This window comes from Talpa occidentalis, unplaced genomic scaffold (assembly GCF_014898055.3).
Source record: "Talpa occidentalis isolate TD23 unplaced genomic scaffold, MPIMG_talOcc4v2.1 talOcc4.8, whole genome shotgun sequence".
Classification (NCBI taxonomy): Eukaryota; Metazoa; Chordata; class Mammalia; order Eulipotyphla; family Talpidae; genus Talpa; species Talpa occidentalis.
Window position 1 is genome coordinate 95,352,746 of NW_023605194.1, and position 23,231 is coordinate 95,375,976.

General features: G+C 51.5%; 1 protein-coding gene across 1 annotated transcript; it reads left to right on the top strand.

Moving 5' to 3' along the window:
* The first annotated feature begins 2,896 nt into the window (after positions 1–2,896).
* On the top strand, positions 2,897–22,320 carry RHOBTB2 (Rho related BTB domain containing 2). Its single transcript, XM_037496092.2, has 10 exons — positions 2,897–3,040; positions 7,093–7,294; positions 7,930–8,033; positions 8,516–8,701; positions 9,293–10,305; positions 10,598–10,716; positions 12,725–12,875; positions 17,052–17,140; positions 17,905–18,010; positions 19,256–22,320. Exons 2-10 carry the CDS (start codon positions 7,103–7,105, stop codon positions 19,471–19,473), a joined length of 2,178 nt encoding a protein of 725 aa, XP_037351989.1. The 5' UTR covers positions 2,897–3,040; positions 7,093–7,102; the 3' UTR covers positions 19,474–22,320.
* Positions 22,321–23,231: the final 911 nt, after the last annotated feature.

Sequence of the window (23,231 nt, forward strand, 5' to 3'; positions counted from 1 at the left end):
CAGTTATCAGTGCTGGAATGAACCTTGGGTCACTTAACCCAGCCCCTGTACACAAGAAAGCTGACATCTACACTGGAGAACCCTCTCTTTGTCCAAGGTTACATAGCTGCATGAGGATGGAAACCAGGCTTCCTGGTGGACCACAGGCTGCTCTTCCAGATGCCAAGCTAGTTTAATGTGCAAATGCCCACAGCATGAAAAGGACCATGACCCCAGTTCTTGTGTCTCCATTAGCTTTCTGACTCTCTAGGATGGCCTCTGTCTTGGCCCCTAGACTGGGTGTCACAGCCCTCTGGGCCTGGGCCACAGAAGCCATGATTTTGCCCTGAATAGGACCCTCCCTTTGGGCTGACCGACCTCATAGTGGTGCTTTGGGTAACTCACAGTGCCTCATTATTTCTCCCACTTTCTTCTTTGCCTGCCCCATCCACTTCCATGCAGCCCAGCCAGGAGCCTGGAGAGAGCACAGAATGATAGCAGCCAGAAGGACAGGCAGGTACAGCCTATGGAAGCCCTCACTGGCCAGCATGTGAGTAGCCACTGTGTGGGATCAACTCCCCCCCCCTCCCAAGCTCTCCTCTTCATACATTCATTCATCCACCAGACACTTACTAAGCACCTACTGAGTACTTGTTGCCCGGCACTGGACAGCAGGAAGGACACTCTTGAATAAGCATAATTCCTTCCTGCAAATGTTCTCAGTAGTGAGGGAGAGAGAGCAGTAGCATTGGAATTATTAAGGGAATGCAGGGAAGAGGAGAAATCATGGAAGGCTCCCTGGAGAAAGTGGAATCAAAGCTGAGGCTTGCATTAGCCAGGATGAGGAGAGGAAGACTGTTCAGTGCTTGAGCAAAGGCTCAGAAGGGGCCTGTCTCCTTGTGGGGAACTAGTGGTGCCCCATGAACCCTGGACAAGGAGGCTGAGAGACTCTAGGATTTCTAGATTTGACTCCTGCCAGGTTTCTGCATATTGAAGTAGTCCTGCTTTTGCTCTCAGCTGGCTCTGAACTTTGCCCTAAGTTCAGGAAGGCAATGCTATGTGCCCCAGATTCTGCACTGCTGGGGAGCAGAGGGTGGAGCTCATGTCACAAGACCTGTGGGGGGAAGGGTCTGTGTAGGTTGGGTTGGTACTGGGGAGGAGCTTGCAAGCCACAGGGAGAGGAGGGCTTGCTGGCACTGGCTGTGAGCCTGCTGCGCAGGCAGCTTCCTAGAACCAGGATGGAGAGTTCTGTCCCCAGACCAGGCCTCCTGACTGTAGGCTTCAGGAAAACAACAGCATGTAGTATCCTTGGGAGGGTGTTTATGGGGCTAGATGGAGGGGACACCATTGCAGACAAGTTTAAGGATGTTATGTCACTGGGAAGGAGGAGTTACCAGGGGACTGTGGAGAGGGAAGGGGTGTTGGAAGGGGTGGGAGACTGGAGTGGAACCTGCCTCTAAACTGCTAGGAGCCCCTCAGGCTGTAGTCAGGCATTGCCCACCCCTCACCAGGGCTAGTCAGAAGTTCTGAGGCTCTCCAAAGAAGTGGGCAGAGGGTGTGTGTGTAACAGAAGAAAGGAGGGGGCATGGAAAGAAAGAGGTCAGGAACTCTTCTGAAACAAACTAGTGTGATGTAGGTGGGAGACATGCTGTGCTTTAAAAATCATCCAGAGGTAATTGACAAATGTGCAAAACCAGACTGAACTATGACTGTTGTGATGACTAGCAGTCAAGAGCATCAAAATCAAACTGGGCTTGAACATGGAGACTTCATTTGAGGACTGCTCACCTCGCAGAAGTGACCCCCTTTTGCCCTCTCTATTTTACAGAGCAGTAGAGCCCGCAGGTGCCGCCTCAGGGGCTTGTATCTTCATTTCTTCCATAGCACAGAAGATACTGGAGAACCCCAGCCAACAATAGCAGAGGGGTGGAAGGGAAGTGGGGGCCGCTGGAGAAGGGGAGGGGAGCGTCTGCATGAGAAACAGGTACAGGTGGTAGACAGTCAAGAGGCAAAGCTGTGGCTGCAGCCGGGAGGGCGGGAGGGAGGCCCTCCAGTGCCATGGAAACTCGCAGCCCGGCAGAGGGCATGCACAGAAATGCTGTCTCCCTCCCCGTGGGCGAGTGGTGGAGGCTTGGGTTGAAGCGACAAGGTAAAAATGTCGCGTTCCCTTTCACAACTGGCATTCCTTCCTTCCAGGGCGTATTATGATGCCTCTCATAGTTTCTTCTCAGCCTCTTGGAGGACAGGGGGCGACCCCGTGGGAGTCCAGCGAGGCTGTGCGCCCCGCCAGGTAGAAGGACACTCCCGGCACCGGGCGGCAGGTCGCGACCCTTTGCGCCGCGTCCCCACGGGCGGGGGAGGGGAGGGAGGTGAGGCCAGAGCGGGCGGGGCGGGGCGAGGAGGGGCGGGGCCTCCAGGGCGCCCAATCCCCTCATCTCCCCGCCCTTTCTCCGCCCCCCAGGCCCCTTTCCACCAACCGCGCGCCGCGGTGGGCGGGGCCTCCCACGGCCGCCGTCCGGAGCGCAATTTCCACCCCCTTTTTCCTCCCTTTCTTTCTTTTTTTTCCCCTTTCCTTTTTTTGTGAATGAAAAAAGGAGGTCGCGAGCGGTCCCCGGGACTGCAGCGCTCAGCGTCGTCGCGGCCGCGCCTCTGGAGCGGGCCGGGCGCGTCGCGGCGGCGGCCTCGCCCCTCTCCGGCGCCCTGCGCGCCGCCCGCAGCTCCGCAGCCGAGGCCCCGCGGCGCGCCCGCCGCCCAGGCCGGCGCCCCATGACATTGGGCGCCCGCGGCGCGGGGAGATGCTGATCCGGAAGAGGCCGTGGCTGCAGTGGCGCGCGCGCGGCCGCTCCCGGCCCGCCGTCCGGCCTGGGCTGCGCGGCCGGAGTTTCTGATCGCGCGCGCCCCGGGCCCGGAGCCTGCAGCGGCGGCCCCAGCAGCGCGGCGCCGCCGGCCGCGTCCCAACTTGCACGCGTGGAGTGACCCCCGACATTGCACTAAAATGAGCGTGCTTGGCAGGACGAGATGTGCTCCTCACACTAGAAATTACCCCGTCACATGTAGTGGTGTAAGTACATGATTGATTTCTGTGATGTCCGGATTGCAAGCAGCCTTGCAAACGCTTGGCTTTGCCCTCCTGGCCCCTGTCGGTGCGGCCCCCGGCGGCTCCCCCGGCTCCCCCGGCTCCGGCTCTTGCTGTGGCTGCAGCTTTGGCTGCTGGGGGGCTCAGGGGTCGGAGGGAATAACTCTTTTTCAGGGTTTTTCTAGGGAACGGAGGATGACTTGGTTGCCTTAGTGGGTCGCGGCCTTGCCCATTATTATTATTGTTAAATTGTGTGTGTGCAGAGCAGCGTGTCCGGGGGAAAGGTGCAGAGTGGTGCGAGTGTTTCCCTTCAAAACCAGTGGAATTTGAGTGTTTTGCTTGCCGTTCTGTGAATGTTTCTATCCACCCAACTCTAGTGCAGTCTGTACATCTGACTTTGGCGAACTGCTGGAGCAATCCTTAGCGTTGTTTGTTGATATTTGGGCATCCTAGGTCTGAGAAGGTTTATTGTGTGTTTAGGTGTGCATTGTTTGGTAATGTGGCCGTTCAAGAATCCTTTGGGCCTTGCTGTCCATTGGATCTGCGCGGGAGGATTCACCTCTCAGCCTTCTGCCATATTCCAATGTCAGTGACCCCAGTGGGAGCCTCCTTTAATTTGGAGACCAACCCCCCCCCTTCTCTTCCCTGTTCTCCCTTCTCGTCCATCCTCCTTGATTTTTACCGTCATTTTCAGGATATTCCTCCCTTTCACATTTTGTAAGATGCAGAATGTGGGATATTGGTTGCTAGGAGACAAGCCAGGCTCCCAGGGAGATTCTGTGGTTTCCTTGACAACCAGACTAGGGCAGCCACAGAAGAACAAGCCTCCTATTAGCTGTGGGAGGGAAAGGGGGGGGGCTTTTCTGGGCTCACGAAGAGTGTGTGTAGGGGTGTGGAGGTGGGACGGGGAGATGGTAAGGGCTGTAGCCAATCTGAGTACACCTGGGACTTGGCCTGGCCTGAGTACAAAATGCTGGGAGAAAAGTGGGTAGGAGGCTGGTTTGGGGGAGGGGAGCAGGGATCCTAGGTGATTATGGGATCCTGGAGGGAAAGGGGTGAATTGGGGGATTATGATACACAGGGCAGGGTGGCAAAGCAGCCTCAGTTTATGGAGGTTACTCAGGACACTCAGAAGGCATGGAGATGAGGCAATTGTACAGAAAAGTCTAGTCATTGAAAAAGAGAGTGCCAGAAGGAAAGGGGAAGTTGAGAAGCTCATTGAATGGGTTGTATCATCATGTACCAGCAATGATACAGTTATAGTGGCAATATTCTTGAGCAAAAATGACATTACTGTTGGCATTGGTACACTATCTCCTCCAGTACAGGATCCTTGTTTAAGATAGGCCTGGTTAGACTAAAAAGGAGTTCTGCTGGCTTAAATGGGCCAGTCTGTATCTTAAAGAGAGCTATAATTACATATAGATATGTAATCTAGCATTATATAATGCCATATTACATAAGAAGGCAAATACCTCTTTCTGCCCAGGCTGTCTTGGCATGAATTCATCAAGATTCAGGAGACTTTTTCCAAAGTACTCATACCCATTTTCCAGAAGGCAGACTGATGCCCAGAGAGGTGAAGTGATTATTTGCCCTTGCCTGGAGATAACAATGAAGTTTGTCAGTCAGGCAATTGGGACGGGGTGAAGTGGGTGAGAATGATAAAAATAGGGAGGAAGTCTAGGGACCTGCAGGGGAAGGCTGCAGGGACAGCTGGGAAATGGATGGGGGGCGTGGGCTGTTCAGCCAGAGCAGCACCCAGATGGTCTGGTGTCTAAACTCACAGCAGAGTGCTTGTTGATCTCCTCCGTGGTGGCTGGCTGTCCCCTGCTTAACCCCTGAGGTGCATAAGGTGTGCAAAAGTGTTTTCATCATAAAGTTGCTGATCTTGGACCAGCACTGTTCTCTTGGTGATCTGGTATCCTTCTCACCATCAAGCTGCTCCTGATTTAAGAACTGACACCCCTCCTCCATGCCCTCTCATTCCCCCTCACCCCCAACACACACCTGCCTACAGACCTACATGCTGCTGGAAATCTATATTCGAGGAAGTTCTGTTGGCTTGTAGATTTTTATCTCTCTACAGCTGTATATATTTGTATTTGGGATTCTGTTTTGTTTTTCAATTGATGAAATAGAAAGCACAACCCAGATGATTTCTCTAGAATCAACACGTCCTGACTTGAGACCAGGAACTGTGAAAATGGGGTTCCCAATCCCCAGCTCTGGAGAGCGAGCAGGGAAAAGGCAAGATGGTGGTTAGAATAACCGTTGCCTGCCGGGGAGGGCGGGGAGGTGGGGAGGAGAAGAAATGATGCAGGCAATTGCCCTGGAGACAGGGGAGGGACCTGTGTGGAGACCCCCTGTTGATTAGAGTTCAGATCCTGTAAAATTCCAAGAAGGAGGAGGCACTTGTCTCATTGAAAAGTCCTTGCTGCACTTTTTGCTTAGGTTGCTGAGATGCATCCACTCACGCAAATCCCAGTTGCCATCGTTACTTGGATATTTCAGCTCTGCATTCCTGCATGCTGGCATCCAGTTACAGACCGGCAGGAATTGAGCTTCTCAGTTGCTGCTGGTGGCTTAGCTCTTGGGCTGGATGGCTCAGCAGTGAGGGCACCTGGGCAGCCTCCAGGACTCCTCTGAGCACAACCTCTCAGGGCCTAGGAAAAATTCCTCCAGGTTGCTTCAGTTCCCACTGACTTCATGCACACAGGGGTTGTGAGAGTTGGGGTGGGGGTGGGGGGGCTGCAGGGGGAGGAGGGGGACAGCCCAATGACCCAGGCAAAACCAGGCTTCCAAAAAACTCCTTCCCTGGCCCTTCCTCCCCACCTCACATCCCTGCCAGGCAGGGTCATGCCAACTGGGAGGTTGCCAGGAAAAGCCCCCTCAAGCTGAGGCCCCCTCCTGGTGACAGCTTTTTAAGCTGACATGACATTTTGACAATAGCTGGGCCTTCTGTTTGTTCATTAGAGCCATCTCTCTCTGTGGGTGGACAAGCTACTTTCTTTTGGCCCAATACCGAAGGAAACTGAGGCTTGCCTTTGCCTGGAAATTCAGGTCTAAGTTTCCAGCCCTCTGCTTTCCCCAGTGAGCACATTACTTGTGCACCAGTTTAGCCGCTGTTCCTCTAGATTGCCAGGTGTCTGAAGGCTTCCAGATTGAGAATCTCCTTCCATGGGAGTGGGAAGTGCAGAGGGAGACTTAACTTACTCTTCCTGAGGCTGGATGCAAATACTTGGAGGGCAGTCTTGGGTAGGGGGTAGGAAGGCCCTGGTCATAGACTATATTGTCACAGGCCTGTGGTTTCCCCCACTCCCATCTCAGAACTGGGTAGGTCACACAGGTGACATGACAGACCAGGGGAGGGGTGGCGGGGTTGCTGCCCAGGTACATGCAGAAGCCTTCCTAGCTCAGAAACCAGGAGGAAAGACTTGACACCTCCATAAAGGGGGCAGGGGTGGGGCCGAAGGCTAGCTATGGTTAGGACATAGATGCCACAATCAGGGAGAGTGGAAAGGTAGAAGCCAAGAGAACTACACTTAGCTCTGACAAATCCATTAAATTTTAAAGTGGCCCTGCCCTCAGGCATGCTGGGAAGGGGTGGGGCCTGGCCCTGACTCTGCTTCTCTCAGCTGTTTGTTGTTGTGCTGCCACAGCCCTGCTGTGGGAGGAGAGCAGGTTATGAATGAGCTTCCCAGGCAGACTCTTCTCTTTCTGGGAGAGTGGGAACAGGCCCTGGGCAGGCTCTGGGGTCTCTCACAGGCCTCCCCAATCCAGAGGCCCAGTTGGAAGATGGCCGCAACAGGAGGGGGAGAGGGGGTACCTCCAGTGGAACAGCTCTTCTCAGCCTGAATGGACTCTCATCTCCTTGGGCCCCTGCAGAGCTATTGCCCAGAAAGTTGCCCACACCTTTCTCCTCCTCTCTGCTCAAATGTTTGAAGGGGGAGGCTGGGCTGAGGAGAGCTGCAGGCCCTGGCTCTCAGGAAGCTGACATGTAAAGTCATCTTGACCGCTTCTCTCCTCTCCCTCAGGTCCCAATTAATGGATTCTGACATGGATTATGAAAGGCCAAACGTAGAGACCATCAAGTGCGTTGTGGTGGGGGACAACGCTGTGGGCAAGACCAGGCTCATCTGTGCCCGGGCCTGCAATGCCACCCTCACCCAGTACCAACTGCTCGCCACCCATGTGCCCACGGTTTGGGCCATCGACCAGTATCGGGTATGCCAGGAGGTAAGGCTGCAAGCCACTTGGTGGGGGCCCAGGCTGTGCAATGGGGTCTTTCCCAAGCCCTCGCCCCATGTCTCCGAACATGGCCTGTGCTGAGCTCACGGAAGCTCTGGGGGTGGGGTGAGGGCTGCTGAAGAGGAAGGAGCTCCTGGAGAGGGGCCTGAAGTGAGTCCCACCTAAGGGGCAGGATCTTGGGCTATTTGTGTTGTGCATGGCTGAGCTGGTACCTGCACTCGAGCTTTGTCTGGGTACAGCATCTGTGCAATCATCGCCCCCGTAATGGGGAGCACAGAGGAGGGGGATTTTGGAGAGCTGAGAGAATGAAAGAAGCTGTGGGCTAATGGCAGATCAGGGGCCCATCAACACACAGCTCCCTGAAAACTCCTGTCCACAGCCATAGCAGTCTGTCCCCTTAGGGTCTCTGTGCTTCTGACAGCTTGGAGGCCGCCCTTACTACTGAGTCTTCAGAGGTAGCATCTGCATTAAAGTGTGCAGGGCACATAGTGGAAGGTACTAGAGCTGCCCTTCCAATCCCCAAGTTGCCAGGACCCTTGGGGTAAGCTGGCACCAGCCTGAACTGATACTGGGGCTCCAAGTTACTGTTGCCCTGATCCCACCTTCCTCCTTGTCCCCCGCAGGTGCTGGAACGCTCCCGAGATGTGGTAGACGATGTTAGCGTTTCCCTCCGCCTCTGGGACACCTTTGGAGACCACCACAAAGACCGTCGTTTTGCTTATGGGAGGTAAGGAATGCTTCTGACTACCAGCAGGGAGCCAGGTGGGTGGGTATCGCCCCAGTTTCCCAAGGAACAGTGCAACTTTGTCAAGTTTAAATTAGGAGGAAGAAGTAGAGAAAAGGGACCCTCACAGAGGAGGCAGGCTGGGGCAGTGGAAGGAGCCAGGGCTTAGAGTCCCAGCCCTGCTCCCTACTAGCTCTGTCACTTTGAGCGATTAACTATTCTGAGATGATAAAAATGGTAATTTCTAACTCACAAGATAGCCACAAGGTCAAAATAAGCATCTCTGAAAGCTCTAAAATGCTAAATTAGAGGTACATAAATGAGAGGTGCTATTATTATACATTTCGTATCAGATCATGTGAGCAGGTGACAGATGTGGGGTGCAGCACAGGGAGGGGGGGCGGGCTGGCTGCTCTTCCTGTTTCCAGGGGCAGGTAACCTATTGCTAGCATTCTCTGCCCTTAACCTTACTCTCCCACCCCCAGATCTGATGTGGTGGTTCTGTGCTTCTCCATCGCCAACCCCAATTCCCTCCACCATGTTAAGACCATGTGGTACCCAGAGATCAAGCACTTCTGCCCTCGAGCACCGGTCATCCTGGTGGGCTGCCAGCTGGACCTGCGCTACGCTGACCTGGAGGCTGTCAATAGGGCTAGACGACCCTTGGCGAGGTAGGGGGTGCTGTTGCTACCCAAGGAAAGGAGGAAGACTGGATGGGGGTGTCTTCATTGTGCCCTACTCAGCCCTGAGGGAACCCTGCTCATTCTTGCACCTCTCCCTTCCTTTGAAACAAGCTTATGTAGGGGGCCCACCATTCACTCATTAATTCATCTCTTGTGCCTGTGTGGGCAATACCGGGCTAAGCACCAGGAGGAGAGAAGAAGAGGAGGTTGTCTTTATGTGAAAGGGGTTATAGTCTTGCTGGGAGATGAATTAATATGTCAACAAGTAAAGACCAACATGGACCCTTCTGTTCTAATTGCCAGAGAGGCATTTAGGTGCTACCACTGTTGTGAGCAGGGACCTGGCATAGATTCAGAAGACTTCCGGAAGAAGAGGGTGTGGGAGGTGGACCTTAGAGGACTGCTAGGGTTTGGTCAGACAGGAGAAAGAGCAGAGATTCAGTGCAAATGAGCTGGGCAGGAGGGAGCCAGGGGCACATCCTGCTGTCCAGTCAATGGTCAGGCCCTGCACCGCTGCATGTCCCAGACTCCCGCCTTCCACCCCCAACACAAGTTTGGTTTTCTTTCTTGAACCTACAGGCCTATCAAGCCCAATGAGATCCTTCCCCCAGAGAAGGGTCGGGAGGTGGCCAAGGAGCTGGGCATTCCCTACTACGAGACCAGCGTGGTGGCCCAGTTTGGCATCAAGGACGTCTTTGACAACGCCATCCGGGCGGCACTCATCTCTCGCCGGCACCTGCAGTTCTGGAAGTCCCACCTCCGAAATGTGCAGCGGCCTCTGTTGCAGGCACCCTTCCTGCCTCCCAAGCCACCTCCCCCGATCATCGTGGTGCCCGACCCCCCCTCCAGCAGCGAGGAGTGCCCCGCCCACCTCCTGGAGGACCCGCTGTGTGCGGATGTCATCCTGGTGCTGCAGGAGCGGGTGCGCATCTTTGCCCACAAGATCTACCTCTCCACCTCCTCCTCCAAGTTCTATGACCTGTTCCTCATGGACCTGAGTGAGGGGGAGTTGGGGGGCCCCTCAGGGTCAGGGGGCCCCCGCCCAGAGGACCATAGGGGTCACCCTGATCACCACCACCACCACCACCACCACGGACGGGACTTCCTGCTTCGAGCAGCCAGCTTTGACGTGTGCGAGAGCGTGGAGGAGGGCGGGAGCTCCGGGCCTGCTGGGCTTCGGGCCTCGACCAGCGACGGGATCTTGCGGGGCAATGGAACAGGGTACCTGCCAGGGCGGGGTCGAGTGCTGTCTTCCTGGAGCCGAGCTTTTGTGAGCATCCAGGAAGAGATGGCAGAAGATCCTCTGACCTACAAATCCCGGCTGATGGTAGTGGTAAAAATGGACAACTCCATCCAGCCGGGGCCCTTCCGTGCTGTTCTCAAGTACCTGTACACGGGGGAGCTGGACGAGAAGGAGCGGGACCTCATGCACATCGCGCACATCGCGGAGCTGCTAGAGGTCTTTGATTTGCGCATGATGGTGGCCAACATCCTCAACAATGAGGCCTTCATGAACCAGGAGATCACCAAGGCCTTCCATGTCCGCCGGACCAACCGAGTCAAGGAGTGCTTGGCAAAAGGCACCTTCTCAGGTATAGCATGTGCTTAGGGACTGACAGCCAGAAGGCAGGGGAGTTCCCTTCCTGCAGCTTCTCAAGCTCTGGGTTGACCCAACTAGCATTCCCAATTGTCTCAGGAGGTGATGTCTGGGAGATGTGGAGACGCCACTTCTGGAGCCTCATTTCCCCTGCCGAGAGCTCAGTTGCTTAGCACTCCACAGACCATGGCTTCAGAAGGAGGCAGGCTGCCTGGGATCAGCATCTCAGGTTGGCAGTTCCACTTTCTTTCACCACATCCTCACGTGATGCCTCTTCTCCCGGACAGATGTGACCTTCATCCTGGATGATGGCACCATCAGTGCCCACAAGCCCCTATTGATTTCCAGCTGCGACTGGATGGCTGCCATGTTTGGGGGGCCGTTTGTGGAGAGTTCCACCAGGGAGGTAAGGCTGGGTGGGGCTAGTTGGAAAAGAGACTCACACCTTTTGCACCTGAGACCTGTCAGTTAATGATATTTTCTTTTGTATGGACTGTGCCAGCTGAGAGGTGGGCCCAAGAGAACTTGATGAGGTGTTTCCCTCGGCCAAGGATTTTCCAGTACACCTGGACAGGGAATTAGAGTAACATTTTAACAACAAATACGGTTTTCAGGTCTTGCACACAGCTCATACTCAGTGCAGCATTCCCACTTTATACTTAAGGAAAGCAAGACCCTGAGAAGTTAAATGACTTGCTCAAAGTTGCCTAAGTAGCAAAGGATTAGGACTTGAAATCATCACTTCTAATTCCCCAGCTCCTTACCTTGTATCTTGTTCTCTCCCTGACACTTAGGAGGCAACTAGAAAAAATTCAGTGTGTCTCAAAAAGAACCCATCACTGTTTTATGTAGGGTTTATTAATATTAAGGTATGGCAAAGCCAAGAGATCAAGAGAAAACAGCCACTGAAAAGATACATTATTACATCTCAAATCTCAATTGGAGGGGCCCATGTAGGGCAGGGAGGGGGTATACAGGGAAGCCCCAGTGTTGGTCAGGAGGCACAGGGAGCAAGATGAACCATGGACAAGAACCTTTACTGTAGTTTCCATGGGATGGAGAGCATAAGTGGGGGTAAGCAGGTTTCTGATTGACAGGCTCGAATAATTTCAGCAGACTCTGGGGTGTAGGGCTCTCCTTAGTTGTTTGGAACCTTGTTCTGTGAATTGGGACCAGTGAATGGTGACCTGGACCTTGAGAGTCTGATAGAGGAGGTGGTCGAGGGGTGTAGACTCTGGATTGAGAGGTTTGCAGATGAAAGGTGTGATAGCAGGTGACTCCTTCACTATCTCTGGGAATGGGCTAGGTCTGGGAGGGCCAGTCCCTGCAGGGTTTCAAAGCATCAAAGTGCATAAGTAAGAAGAAAGGCTTTATACAGTCACCTTTCATTCTAATGAGTATGGCTTCAGTTCACCTTCAGTTCACACTGTCACTTTCTCAGGCGCCTGATTCAAAAGGAATCTATCAACGTGTCCTGGGAAATATTCCTTAAGTTTCTCCTTTCCTTTCCATTCTTCCAGTGAATCAGAGCAGCCCAGGCCTTGGTCCGGGGTGTGCCCCGTCTTCTCCAAACTGTAACATGGGTGTCCAGCCTCAGCCTTGCAGCTAGCAAGGCTAACTTGGTGCAGATGCTTAAAGTTCTGAGTGTCACAGGCAGTTTTCCCAGCTGGTCTGTGATTTCTTTTGAGCCCAGGAGACTAGCGCTTTCACTTCAGCCTCTTCACTGCTGGTCTCTTGATTTAGACCTGGACCAATAACAACACAGCGCCACATCCTGTGACAGAGAATAGGAATTTGCCAAGATTTCTGGGAAGTCCTAATTGAAGGCACAGTGGAGGGGTTGAGATTTGAGTCTCTGATCCTTGAAGCCTCTTTTGGTTTTGGATATTCCAAGCCTGAGATTAGGAATTCTCCGAAGCCCTATGGGCCTGCCAGCCCTAGGCACTTCTCAGTACCTTAGAGCCAACTTGAAAGCTCTAGGCGATTCCCTGCGCAACCTGGAGATACTTGCCTGATGAGAAAGCAGTTTTTTGTGGCAGCACTGTTCTGACGAGATCCCAGAGGCCCCAGGCAGCAACCTTGAACAACCAGAAAGAAGCCAGCCAGTGTTTGCTTTGCTCTGGATCCCACTTCCAGGGCTCCCTGCAGGGCTGGGGTGGGGTGGGGGGTGGGGGGGGTGCAGAACTCCTCAAGCATCCGCCAAGCCAGAATAGCTTCGGAAGGATGCCAATGAGACGCTAGATCTTTTTGAAAGGTATCCGAGCCCTGCCCACTGGTGCTCTGTGCCAGTTGCCCCAGGAGACAGGCCTTTTGGGGGTCTTCACAGCAGGTTGAGTTGCACAGGAAGGGCTGTGTCTGAGGGAGACCAATTGCATGGGCCATGTGTCTCAGAATGGAGGGGCTCCCCCCCACAGGTGGTGTTTCCCTACACGAGCAAGAGCTGCATGAGGGCCGTGCTGGAGTACCTCTACACGGGCATGTTCACCTCCAGCCCCGACCTGGACGACATGAAGCTCATCATCTTGGCCAACCGCCTCTGCCTGCCGCACCTGGTTGCTCTCACAGGTAACTAACCAGAGTGCCCAGGGACCTCCCCAGGAAAGAAGGCAGGGAACCCCCCAGGCGTGATTAGATCTTCTCTCTGCCTCTCTCCTCCTAGGGGACTGGCTACAGCACCAAGGGACTAAGTTGACAAAAAGTGAAATATGGTGCGGAGGTTTGGGTGAGGACACGGATGTAAAGAAGTGAATGTGAGGGAATGCTCCATGGGGTCACCTCACAAGCTCTCTCCAAAGGTGATTTCAGCCCAGCGAAGTGGTCTCCAGTAGGTGATAGTGCCCAGTGGCTGCCCTCAAGCTGGAAAGAAGAGAACGCAATTCTGCTTCTACCCTTTGGTTCTTCTCTTCCTTCTTTCTTTTATTCCCTTCTCCTTCCCTTTTTCCCTTTCTCCCTCCTTTCTTTCCTCCTTTACCTTCAACTTCACCTGCTTTTCTTTTTTCTTTTTTTCAAAGATTTATTTATGCATACAAGAGCTGGGGTACAGGCCAGAGGTGTGAGGGGTGAGAGGATTCACCAGAGACAGAGCGGGGAACAGAACAGGCAGACCGTCCAAAATACACTGCTGAGGGGAGCAGCGGGTGAGACAGGAGAGGTCTGTGTACCATGTGGGTAGCTCCCAGGCCGGCCAGGGGATTGAACTTGTGCTGCAGAGGCTGCAGATAGCTTCACAGTGCTGTGCTTAACCCCTTGCACCAACAGGAAGGCCCTCACCTACTTTTCTTTAAAATAAAAATCAAACATTGACCTTCCACTCCTAATCTTTGAAAAGAGTGTGAGCATTTGAGCAGCAAGGACTGAGATCCAAGCCCTTGCTGGAGAGACCAGGCAGGTGGGGATTAGGGGCATCCAAGGGGCTGGAGAAGAGAACCAGAGCTGTTCAGATGCAGGGAGCCTTTCAGAAGGCTTCCACGGAAGTGGGAATTGGCATTTGTGTGATGTTGGTGTTAATACCTGTACTGGTAATTTTTTTTTAAGAGTTTTTTTTTTTAAAGATTTATTTATTTATACAAGCACTGGGATACAGGCCAGAGGCGCAGGAGGGCGAGAGAATTCACCAGAGACAGAGCAGAGAGCAGAACAGGCAGAAGAACTGAAATACACTACTGAGGGGAGCAGCGGGTGACACAGGAGAGGTCTGCTGCGCCAGTGGGTCAGCTCCCAGGCCAGGGATTGAACTCACGCTGCAGTGGCTGGCAATAGTCTGATCACAATGAGACTTTAACCCCTGTACCACCAGGGAGGCCCCAGGAGCAGAATATTAAGAGCTGAGCCTGGAGAGGCATCAAGGACCCTGGCCGGGGCCACATAGAGCTGTAGGGCCTGGAGCAAAAGACAGTGTGTCAACTACTGATGTCCTCGAAAAGTACTGCCATCATCCCAGAGCACATAAAACTGTCCAAAATTTTGGGCTCAGTAATTCAACTTTAGAAAGACTATTTCCAAAAGAAATGACCCAAAAGAAAAAAAATGCAAAGATATTTCTATAAACTTGCTTCATTGTGGCAAGCAACCACTCACGAGTCAGACAGGCAGGCCCGGGCCTTTAAAGATGCTCACCTGCACCGCCACACGGGAGGGCCGGTGGAAATAGCATTGATGACTGTCCTGTGAAAGCGCTGTGTACACTAGCAGACGCAGGGGGAAATGCACTGTGTGTGTACCTTGCTAAGGATCAGAAGATGCTGAGTAATTACTGTTGAGCGATTATAGTATAGTTGGTGATGTGTTCAGTTTGGCGAGATATGCTTTCTATGCAATTAGTGATTCAAAATTAAAGCTTTTTTAGTTGCTAAGTATAATACAAATTCACGAAACATGTTCAGCTTAATGAATTATTATAAAGCAAAATGACACCTTTTGGGAGCTAGAACCTTGCTGGCCACACAGGAAGCCTCCCCTGTACTTCCCAGTCACCCTCTGCCAGAAGATACCCTCTGCCTATTATTCTTCTGTAGGGTAATTTTTATGACCCTCCTCCCCTTACATTTTTTCATAGTTTTATCTTGCAACACTAAACCCTATAGCATAATTTTATTTTTTATATGTCATTTAAATTTCTTTGAATCTACAGATACCTTGTCTATTAAAATTTATTTCCTTTGTAATTTATTTTTGGCAGAGACCCGCTGACCTTTTGTCCTGTAGAGTTTTCCACAATCTGGATTTTTGCTGATCGCGTTTCTGTAGTACCCATGTTTCCTGTCAGCTGGTCATTGGTCTAGAGGCCAGATGAAGTTCACATTCAGTTTTCTTTGGGCAAAACTACTTCATAGATTTGACTTTTCATCAAGAGGACAGGTTGCCAGTATTTCTCTCTTTCTGTGATGCTTGTTGCCATTGATACTGCCTGGATTCAGTAATTTTTTAGGTGTTCTGAATGGTAATATTCCAATCCAATCATTCCTTCCTCTCAGAATATCTAAAAAGAGAGAAACTTCCCCCATCAACTGATTATCCAGAGGACAGTTCGTGTGGGAATGTCAGGGCTTCATTCTTTCCTTGTATTTGCCATTTTCTTTTTTTTTTTCTTTTTTTAAGATTTATTTATTTATGCATACAAGAGCCGGGGTACAGGTACAGGCCAGAGGTGTTGGGGGGTGAGAGGACCCACCAGAGACAGAGCGGGGAATAGAACAGGCAGACTGACTGAAGTACACTGCTGAGGGGAGCAGCGGGCAAGACAAGAGAGGTCTGCTGCACCATGTGGGTTGCTCCCTGGCCAGCAGGGGATCGAACTCGTGCTGCAGAGGCTGCGGATTGCTTCACAGTGTCGTGCTTAACCCCTTGTGCCACCAGGGAGGCCCTATTTACCATTTTCAAGTTAAATTTGTTTCCTATCACCATTTGAGGCTGACCAAATGTTTTTTCTTCATGAAGAACTATTATGAATCCTTCCATTTGAGCATACCTGCTTGGTCTCCATTAATTGCAGTTATTCTGTTCACGCTCAGAGACTGTATTGCACTGTTAGCTGGTAGAAGTGTCTTTGCGTGGCTCTAGCCACAGGCTGATGGAACTTTCTGGCTGTGTGGAATGACAAGGTGTTCCAGGTTCATCTTGGATATCTCCTGCCCTATTTCTATGCGAGTCCTCGTCTCTTACAGTTGGAATGTGTTCAAGGCTAGTCTGTGCACGAGGGATGCTTATGCTCTAAGTTGCCTGTTGCTTCTAGGTCTTTTCCATGGACTCAGCTGAGAAATACACATATACTTTTTTTTTTTTTAACAATTTTTTATTAACCTGTCTCTAGGTATATAGGATTTATTTTTTTTTTTGACTGTTCCTTTTTCCCTTCAGTGTTTTATTTTTTTAATTTTATTTTTATATTCCCCATGCAATTGCAACCCCCTTATTTTGACCCCAATTCCTCCTTTCCCTGCCCCCCCAGCCCCCATAGAGTGTCTCTGGTTCATAGTTGTTTGTTGATTTTGATTTTGATTTTTGATTTTTTCTTTCTTATAGTTATTCTTTTTCCTGGTCCCTTATTTAAGTTTTCTAGATTCCTGCTATGAGTGAGACCATCCGGTATTTTTCTTTTTCTTTCTGGCTTATTTCTCTGAGCATGATCCCTTCCAGCGCCATCCATGTTGCTGCAAATTGCATGTGTTTATCTTTTTTGAATGCTGAGTAATATTCCATGGAATACACATATACTTTTAAAGATAAAATGCCTCATGAGTTTATACTGAAACAGTTAAAATGTAGAACTAAGAATGTTCACGTCTTCGATATAGACACTTTAACATAAAACCCATTTTTTGTTACTAGATTTAAATTAATTCAAATAACTAGGTTTAATCCATGTTTTTCATTTTGTAGTTCTCAGCAGACCTGAGTCTTAATACTCTCTCCTAGTAGTATCTGGGTTGATTCCACTGGGGGCTCTCACCCTATGTAGATTAGGTTATTGGGGGAACATACATAACTTGAAAATTCCTCTTAGATGATTCTAACATCCCCTTTACTTTCCACCCTCTCTCCACTGGGAAAGTCTTATTCAGATCCCAGCTTCTTCGCTGGTGGGAGCACCTTTAATCTCCTGTGGCCTTTCGTGGCCTGCTGGGACTTGCCCTTGGCTCTGATCTCTCTTTGCCCTGCAGTGAGCCCTTGCCAGGGGGCTTCAGTGAGGGCATGTTTGTTTCTCGGGATTCTTCAGCTGATTCCTGGCTGTGTGTGTCACAGAGCAGTACACAGTGACCGGGCTGATGGAAGCAACCCAGATGATGGTTGACATTGATGGGGATGTCCTTGTGTTCCTGGAACTGGCTCAGGTATGAGGCGAGGGGAGGAATCTCTCCAGCATTCCCAGTGTGGGGTTCTGTCTGCCCACTGGCAGTGAATGAGGGGGATTGGGCATTGGTGGGCAGGAGGGAACCCATCATCAGACTCAGTTCCCTGGCTGGGCAGAGCCCATGTCATCCTGCATGCCAGAGCACCCACCTGATATGCCAAGGAGAAAAGCTGACAGTGGGAGGAAGGGACTGAGACTTCGGGCATGGAGGGAGCCCCAGTGTCGTGTTTAGACATGGTTGCTGCCTGTCTAAGGTCATTTAAAGGACATCGAGGACTCACCTAAAATTAACTGCCCATCTCCTTATTTACAAACAACCTAGCAAAATCTCCCACATCGACCCTCACAGCACCAGAAATCCTACCATAAAAGATTAAATTATGAAATTAAACCATGCAGTTTTGAGGCTTACAGACAGCCCTGGGAAATTCAGCTCCTTGAGTCCAGTCCTCAGCACCTTAGTGCAGACAGCTTTAGTCCCTGATGGGGAGAAGGAGGAGTGGATTCTGGGGTGGTGGGAAGGGGTTTGCGCAGGACAGAGGTGAGGTAATGGTGATGTCCCACAAAGCCAGATCCAACATTCTGTCCTCATAGTTTTGTGTAGGCTTGCCTCTGGAGGTGGGTTCTTTGTGACTACAAGGCACTTTATTCTCTGCCCCTAAACTTAGCCCTGAGGTCCGCTGTAGATGCTGTGAAGACCCCGCTCCAGGGTCTCTTCACAGACTCCCTTCTATCTGTCCCTAGTTCCACTGCGCATACCAGTTGGCCGACTGGTGTCTCCACCACATCTGCACCAACTACAACAACGTGTGCCGCAAGTTCCCCCGCGACATGAAGGCCATGTCCCCAGGTGAGCATCCCGGCAGGACCTGCCACGCCTCCCTCACTCCCAAGGAGCCTCAACCTGGGGCCACTCCAGGGCACCTGGAGCCTGCTAGTGGTCCTGGAACTTAACGTGACTTTGGGGTTGGAAAGCATCTGCAAAGGAACATCCGGCCAAGCCGAGGGGGCCCCGAGGACAAGTCCTGGCCCAGAGGGCAGGGTTGCTGGGGACTTGGGGCAACTTGCCCTACCTCTCAGGCCTCTCTTGTCATAGTTCTGAAAAGGGGTTTGAACTAGATTGAGTTGTATCTTTCAAACTTTTTTGGACAGGATTGCACAGTAGGAAATACACTTTAGATTGTGAGCCAGTACTCGAATAGAAAAATATAGAAATCATTTATAATGCTGCCCATGACCCACTACATTGAGGAACTAGGACGGGCACACATCCCAGCTTGGACAACTCAGGTTTGGTTATCTTGGAGGTCTCCCGCGATGACTTCTGCTTGATTAATGTGTCAGGTCCTGGGGCCCAACAGGAAGGTGTGGGCTCCAGGGGAAGTGTTGCTGGCTTCTCTGAGTTCCTGTCACATGTTCTTGAGGTCTCCATTCTGCTGTGACTCTCCTCCCCCTTCTAGTTTGTCACTCCACTTACCAGTTTTTCCACCTTTCATGATTATTACAACCCTTTTAGCGTTTTCTCTCTAAAGAATAGCTCCTATCATGTCACTCCTCTGACCCCAAACTTCCATGGCCTCCATACCTTCCAGAATAAGTCCAAACCCCTCAGCCTAACCATCCTGCAGTTTGACCGCTTGTCTTCCTGCAGCCCTCCCTCGGGCCCTCCCTTCAGCCACAGCTCTGCCAGAATCTTCTGCTCTTACTCCCAACCTTTCTAAGCATCTGTGACAGTGTTTCTCACCCTTTCTTCCTCTTTGGTTCTTTGTCTCAGACTTTTTCCTCCCCAGTACATATGAAACCCTCAGTTAGATCCCCCCTCTGTCTTTGGAGAACAGCATAACTGGGAGAGCGTTTCCCCAGCCTTGTCACCCCCACTTCCTGGGCATTTAACTTTCTTTCGGGAGCTCTGCAGCTACAGGGGGCCTCTGTGAAGGCAGGGACTAGTTTCCCAGGCCAGTCTCTGTTCCTTGAAGGTCTACTGTGGGTCCCTGTGGCAGTGGGGTGGGGGTTCCTCTGAGATCCTCCACAAACCACACCCCTCTGGGCCTTCTCCTGCCCCCCTCCTAACATGCCCTCTTCCACTCCACTCCAGAAAACCAGGAGTATTTTGAGAAGCACCGGTGGCCACCTGTCTGGTACCTGAAGGAGGAGGACCACTACCAGCGGGCACGGAAAGAACGGGAGAAGGAGGATTATCTCCACCTGAAGCGGCAGCCCAAGCGGCGATGGCTGTTCTGGAACAGTCCCTCCTCACCATCCTCTTCCGCTGCCTCCTCATCATCCCCATCTTCCTCCTCAGCCGTGGTCTGAGATGCTGCCACCCTCTTCTGACCCTGCTGCTGTTGTCCCTACTTGCCCCTCTGCTCTTCTGCATTGCCCCCTCACCCCCACCTTCCAGGGACAAGGGGACCCACATAACCAGGACCCTTGAGGGCAGAGCTGTTCTCATAGACAGCAAGAGAGGAGCTGGGCCTTGTCAATCAGAGCAGGCACGCCCTGCAGAGGTCTCCAGTTCCAAGGCTGGGTAGGAGAAGCTGCTGGAGGGTGGGAGCATGAAAGGGCTAAGTCTGGCACCTTATCTCTCAGTTGGTGAACCCCAGAGTCAAAGGGAAACTGCTCCTGGCCATGAGACCTGTGGTATGTGTCTCTGAGGGTCCTGCCTCTGTGGCCGTGTTTTTCCAGCAAAGGACTTGAGGGCTACACTTGTTTTGTGGGTGTTCCCACATGGCGCCTACTTAAATCCTCACTGGAGAAGCCAGGGTAGAAATTAAGCCTTTAGAGCCCAACTCAAGGCTTTTGCATCCTGGGGCACAGCTGCCAGAGGCCACAAGTGTAAAGGCCTCCACTCTGCCAGCCTCCCTATAGGGCCACATGCATCCAGGCCTGATGAAGGCTGGCAGGCTGCTCAGAATATGGGCCTAGAAGCAGTTGCTTTTGGTGCAATCAGAAGTCTCCCTCCCTGGTCCTTCACCACTCAGATTTGGAGAGGAGAGCCAACAGCAACAGCTGGGATGGGGGCAGAGAAGGAAGGTGGTGGGGGAAGGGGTCTGGGTATAGCAATCCCCTGTTCTGTGGGGCCCCTCCCCACCTCTGGTTAGCATGGCTTCTTATGGGGTGAGGCAAAAGTAGCAAAAACAAAAAACAAAACCCTAACAACAGCAAACAAAATCACCAACAAAATATCCTATCCTCTTATCTCCTTGAAGGAAGAAAAACAGAAAAAGACAACGTATAGCTTACATTTTTATAAAGCCTAACGGGCTCCTATGATGATGAGATAAAGGTTTAGGATGTAGAATTGACTCCGATGGCTTTCAGGAAAGAACTTGTCACCTGCTGTGGCTGAGGAGGTCCTGGCCCTGCTGCTGACTCTGAGGGCCACACATTTCTACCCCTTCAGCCTCCTGGGGTTGAAGTTTCAGGGGCTGGGGTAAGGGGCAGTGTCTCAGGGCTCAGACCTGGCGTGGGACCCCTGCTTTAATCCATGTCGAGAATCAAGTTACCCCTTCACCTACTGAGGATGACCCCATAGGATGTGATGGTATTGAGGGTGGGGTGGGTAGAAAGGTCAGATAAAGGGCTGAATTTGGAGAACAGGAGTCCCTGTAATGAAGGCTTATAGAACATGGTCGTTCTTAGCTGGTTTGGGATAAAAGGGGAGGAGAGAAAAAGGGAGAATTAAATTGGAGCAAAACCAAGGTCAGTCCTGAGGAGAAGATGAATGTGGAGGATTAAGACTAGCTTGCACCCCCTGGGGAAATGCTGGGCCATGCCTGACCTGTTCCCCTTTTCTAATGCTGATCCACATTTCATACCCCCCCCAAACACCCTTTATAGATTTGAAAGGATGAGCCCCTTAGTTGAAGGGTGGTGCCAGAGGGGCAATTAGGTGCCAAGCTAGAGAAAGATGCTTTAGAAAGGGGGAGTGGCTTTAGGTCCCAGCCCCCTGGGGTGGGCTGCACCATCGACAGTCTGGCTTTAAGTCAGGGCTAGAGTAAATCCCAAACAAAGGGAAACTTTGCAACAATTATGTGGAGCCACCACCTAGAGATTTGAGGTTAGTCAAGGGGTAAGACAAGAGGAGGTAGAGATCCAGTAGATCGAGAGTGCCAGCGACCCCTGTTGTCAGAGCTGGGACTGACCCCAGGCATGACTGCCTTCCCTCAAGTCCCTGGAGCGGGTGGGAGGCTGGCTTGGAAGCTGGGCATGTGCTGCCCCCTGCCGGCTTGTCAGCCTCCCTTCAGCTGAGCGCAGCCTTTGGCCTCAGGGAGGGCTGAGGAGCTGAAGGGCAGGGTGGGAGACAATGCTGGAGCAGGATGCAGCTCTACCCCCTTGCTCTGGGGGAAGGTAACAGAGGAGGGACACACCTGAGTCTTAGGGCTTCCAAGAATGCTAGGTGAGAGGGAGACCAGGGCCTCCAGAACAAGGGGAGGGGAAAGGTGTTCCTGACTTCGCAGGCTGAGGAATCTGGGCCACTGATGAGGATGCACAAAGGCCAGTGGTGAGAGAAAGTGAAGATGGCCAGGGAGTGTTCCCAGAAGTATCCCACCACCCAGGGCCAGCTCACCCCTCAGGGACCCACTGCCCTTCCCCAATGGCTCTGCCAGAGCCGGTCTGCACCAAGCAGGAGCCCAGCAGGCCCAGGTGCCTCCTGGAGACTCCACCTGGAGAGGCTGTGCTGCAGCCCCGTCCTCAGGCTGCAGGAGAGGGAGAGGAGGAGGGGCCAGTTCCAGTCCTCAGGAACCTGGTACTTGGAAATCCAGAGTTAGAACAGGGACACCCAAGCAGAGCCAGCATGAAGGGAGGGAGGGAGTCCCGTGCATGGCCTTAGAAGCTGCTGCAGGGGGGAAGGGGGGTGGGGGAGGAAAAACACCACACCTCTTTTTATATAAGGTTTCATATTTAATTTGGTCATGAATTCATAAATACATGAGTATTTTGTACCTAATGGCCTTCCTTGTATTGTTTGATTTTACTGAAAAAATTCAAAGAAGGGATTGTCCGCTGGGGGCAAGGTTGAAAGGATACCCAACCATTAAACAAAACTTAAAAAGTGTTATATTTGGGTATAAAGCAATAAAGAAGACGATCTCATGTTCTCATGAAGCTTCTCTCTGGTAAAAGCCACAACAGGCAATTGAACAAACACATAGATGAACAAACACACTCTGACAGGGTTGGCGCTTTGATGGGCCTTCAAGGAAGCGCCCTGAGAAAGCAGAGAGTGAGCTGAAACCTAAGCTTCCCATCGCCACCTGAAGACTCCAGGGGACCTCCGGCGGGGAAGGGCCTGCCCTGGGCGGAAGGGCTGAGACTCCGGAAAGGGAGGGGCAGTGGCGGCCTCTGGAGAGCCTGGGATGTAAGTGCTGAAGCCCAGGAGTTGGCCTCCCCTCTTCCAAAATCCAAGACCACCAATTCCCTGGATGTGTCTAAATGTTCTCACAACTGTAGTTTGGACCCACCACACCAGTCCTGGAAAAAGACAACACACAAAATTTGAGGTGGGAGAAACCCTGAGAATTACCCCCTCTCTGACATCTTCCTGCTCTAGGCTGGAGACAGGCTTGGTGGAAGGAGGATTGAAGTGGTTTACAAACTTTTTCATTTTAAGAGAAAATTCTAACATGCCAGTTATCCTAGGCCGTTTTCACAGAATGATAGAGAACTGGCATAATGTACAATAGCCACTGAAAAATTACTACAAATGGAAAGAAGCAAGAAAATATGACCCAAACTAAGATGAAAGCCAATGATACAGACCCAGAAATAAATGATAGAATTAGCAGAAGTAATTTTTGAAGAGCTATTATACATATACACAAGGATTTAAAGAAAAACATAAATATAATGAGAAGAATCTGTAAGGTGTGTTATATATAGCAGATGGAAGTTCCGATCTATTTAAAGAAAGGAGGTATAACAGATAAATATGTACAATATTTCATGTTTAACTTTTTAAGATAATTTACTTTTAAAAACAATAATGGGATTTATAACATATGGAATGGCAAAATATATTTTAAAAAATAGCACAAACGATGGAAGAGGACAATAGAAATAAACTTAAG

What these genes read in the sequence shown, in the direction of transcription:
- RHOBTB2 (XM_037496092.2), top strand. Translation starts at nt 7,103, where the DNA reads ATGGATTCTGACATGGATTATGAAAGGCCAAACGTAGAGACCATCAAG. An exon ending in CGTCGTTTTGCTTATGGGAG is followed by an intron (nt 8,034 to 8,515) that starts GTAAGGAATGCT and finishes TCCCACCCCCAG; the next exon opens with ATCTGATGTGGTGGTTCTGT. An exon ending in GCACCTGGTTGCTCTCACAG is followed by an intron (nt 12,876 to 17,051) that starts GTAACTAACCAG and finishes TGTGTGTCACAG; the next exon opens with AGCAGTACACAGTGACCGGG.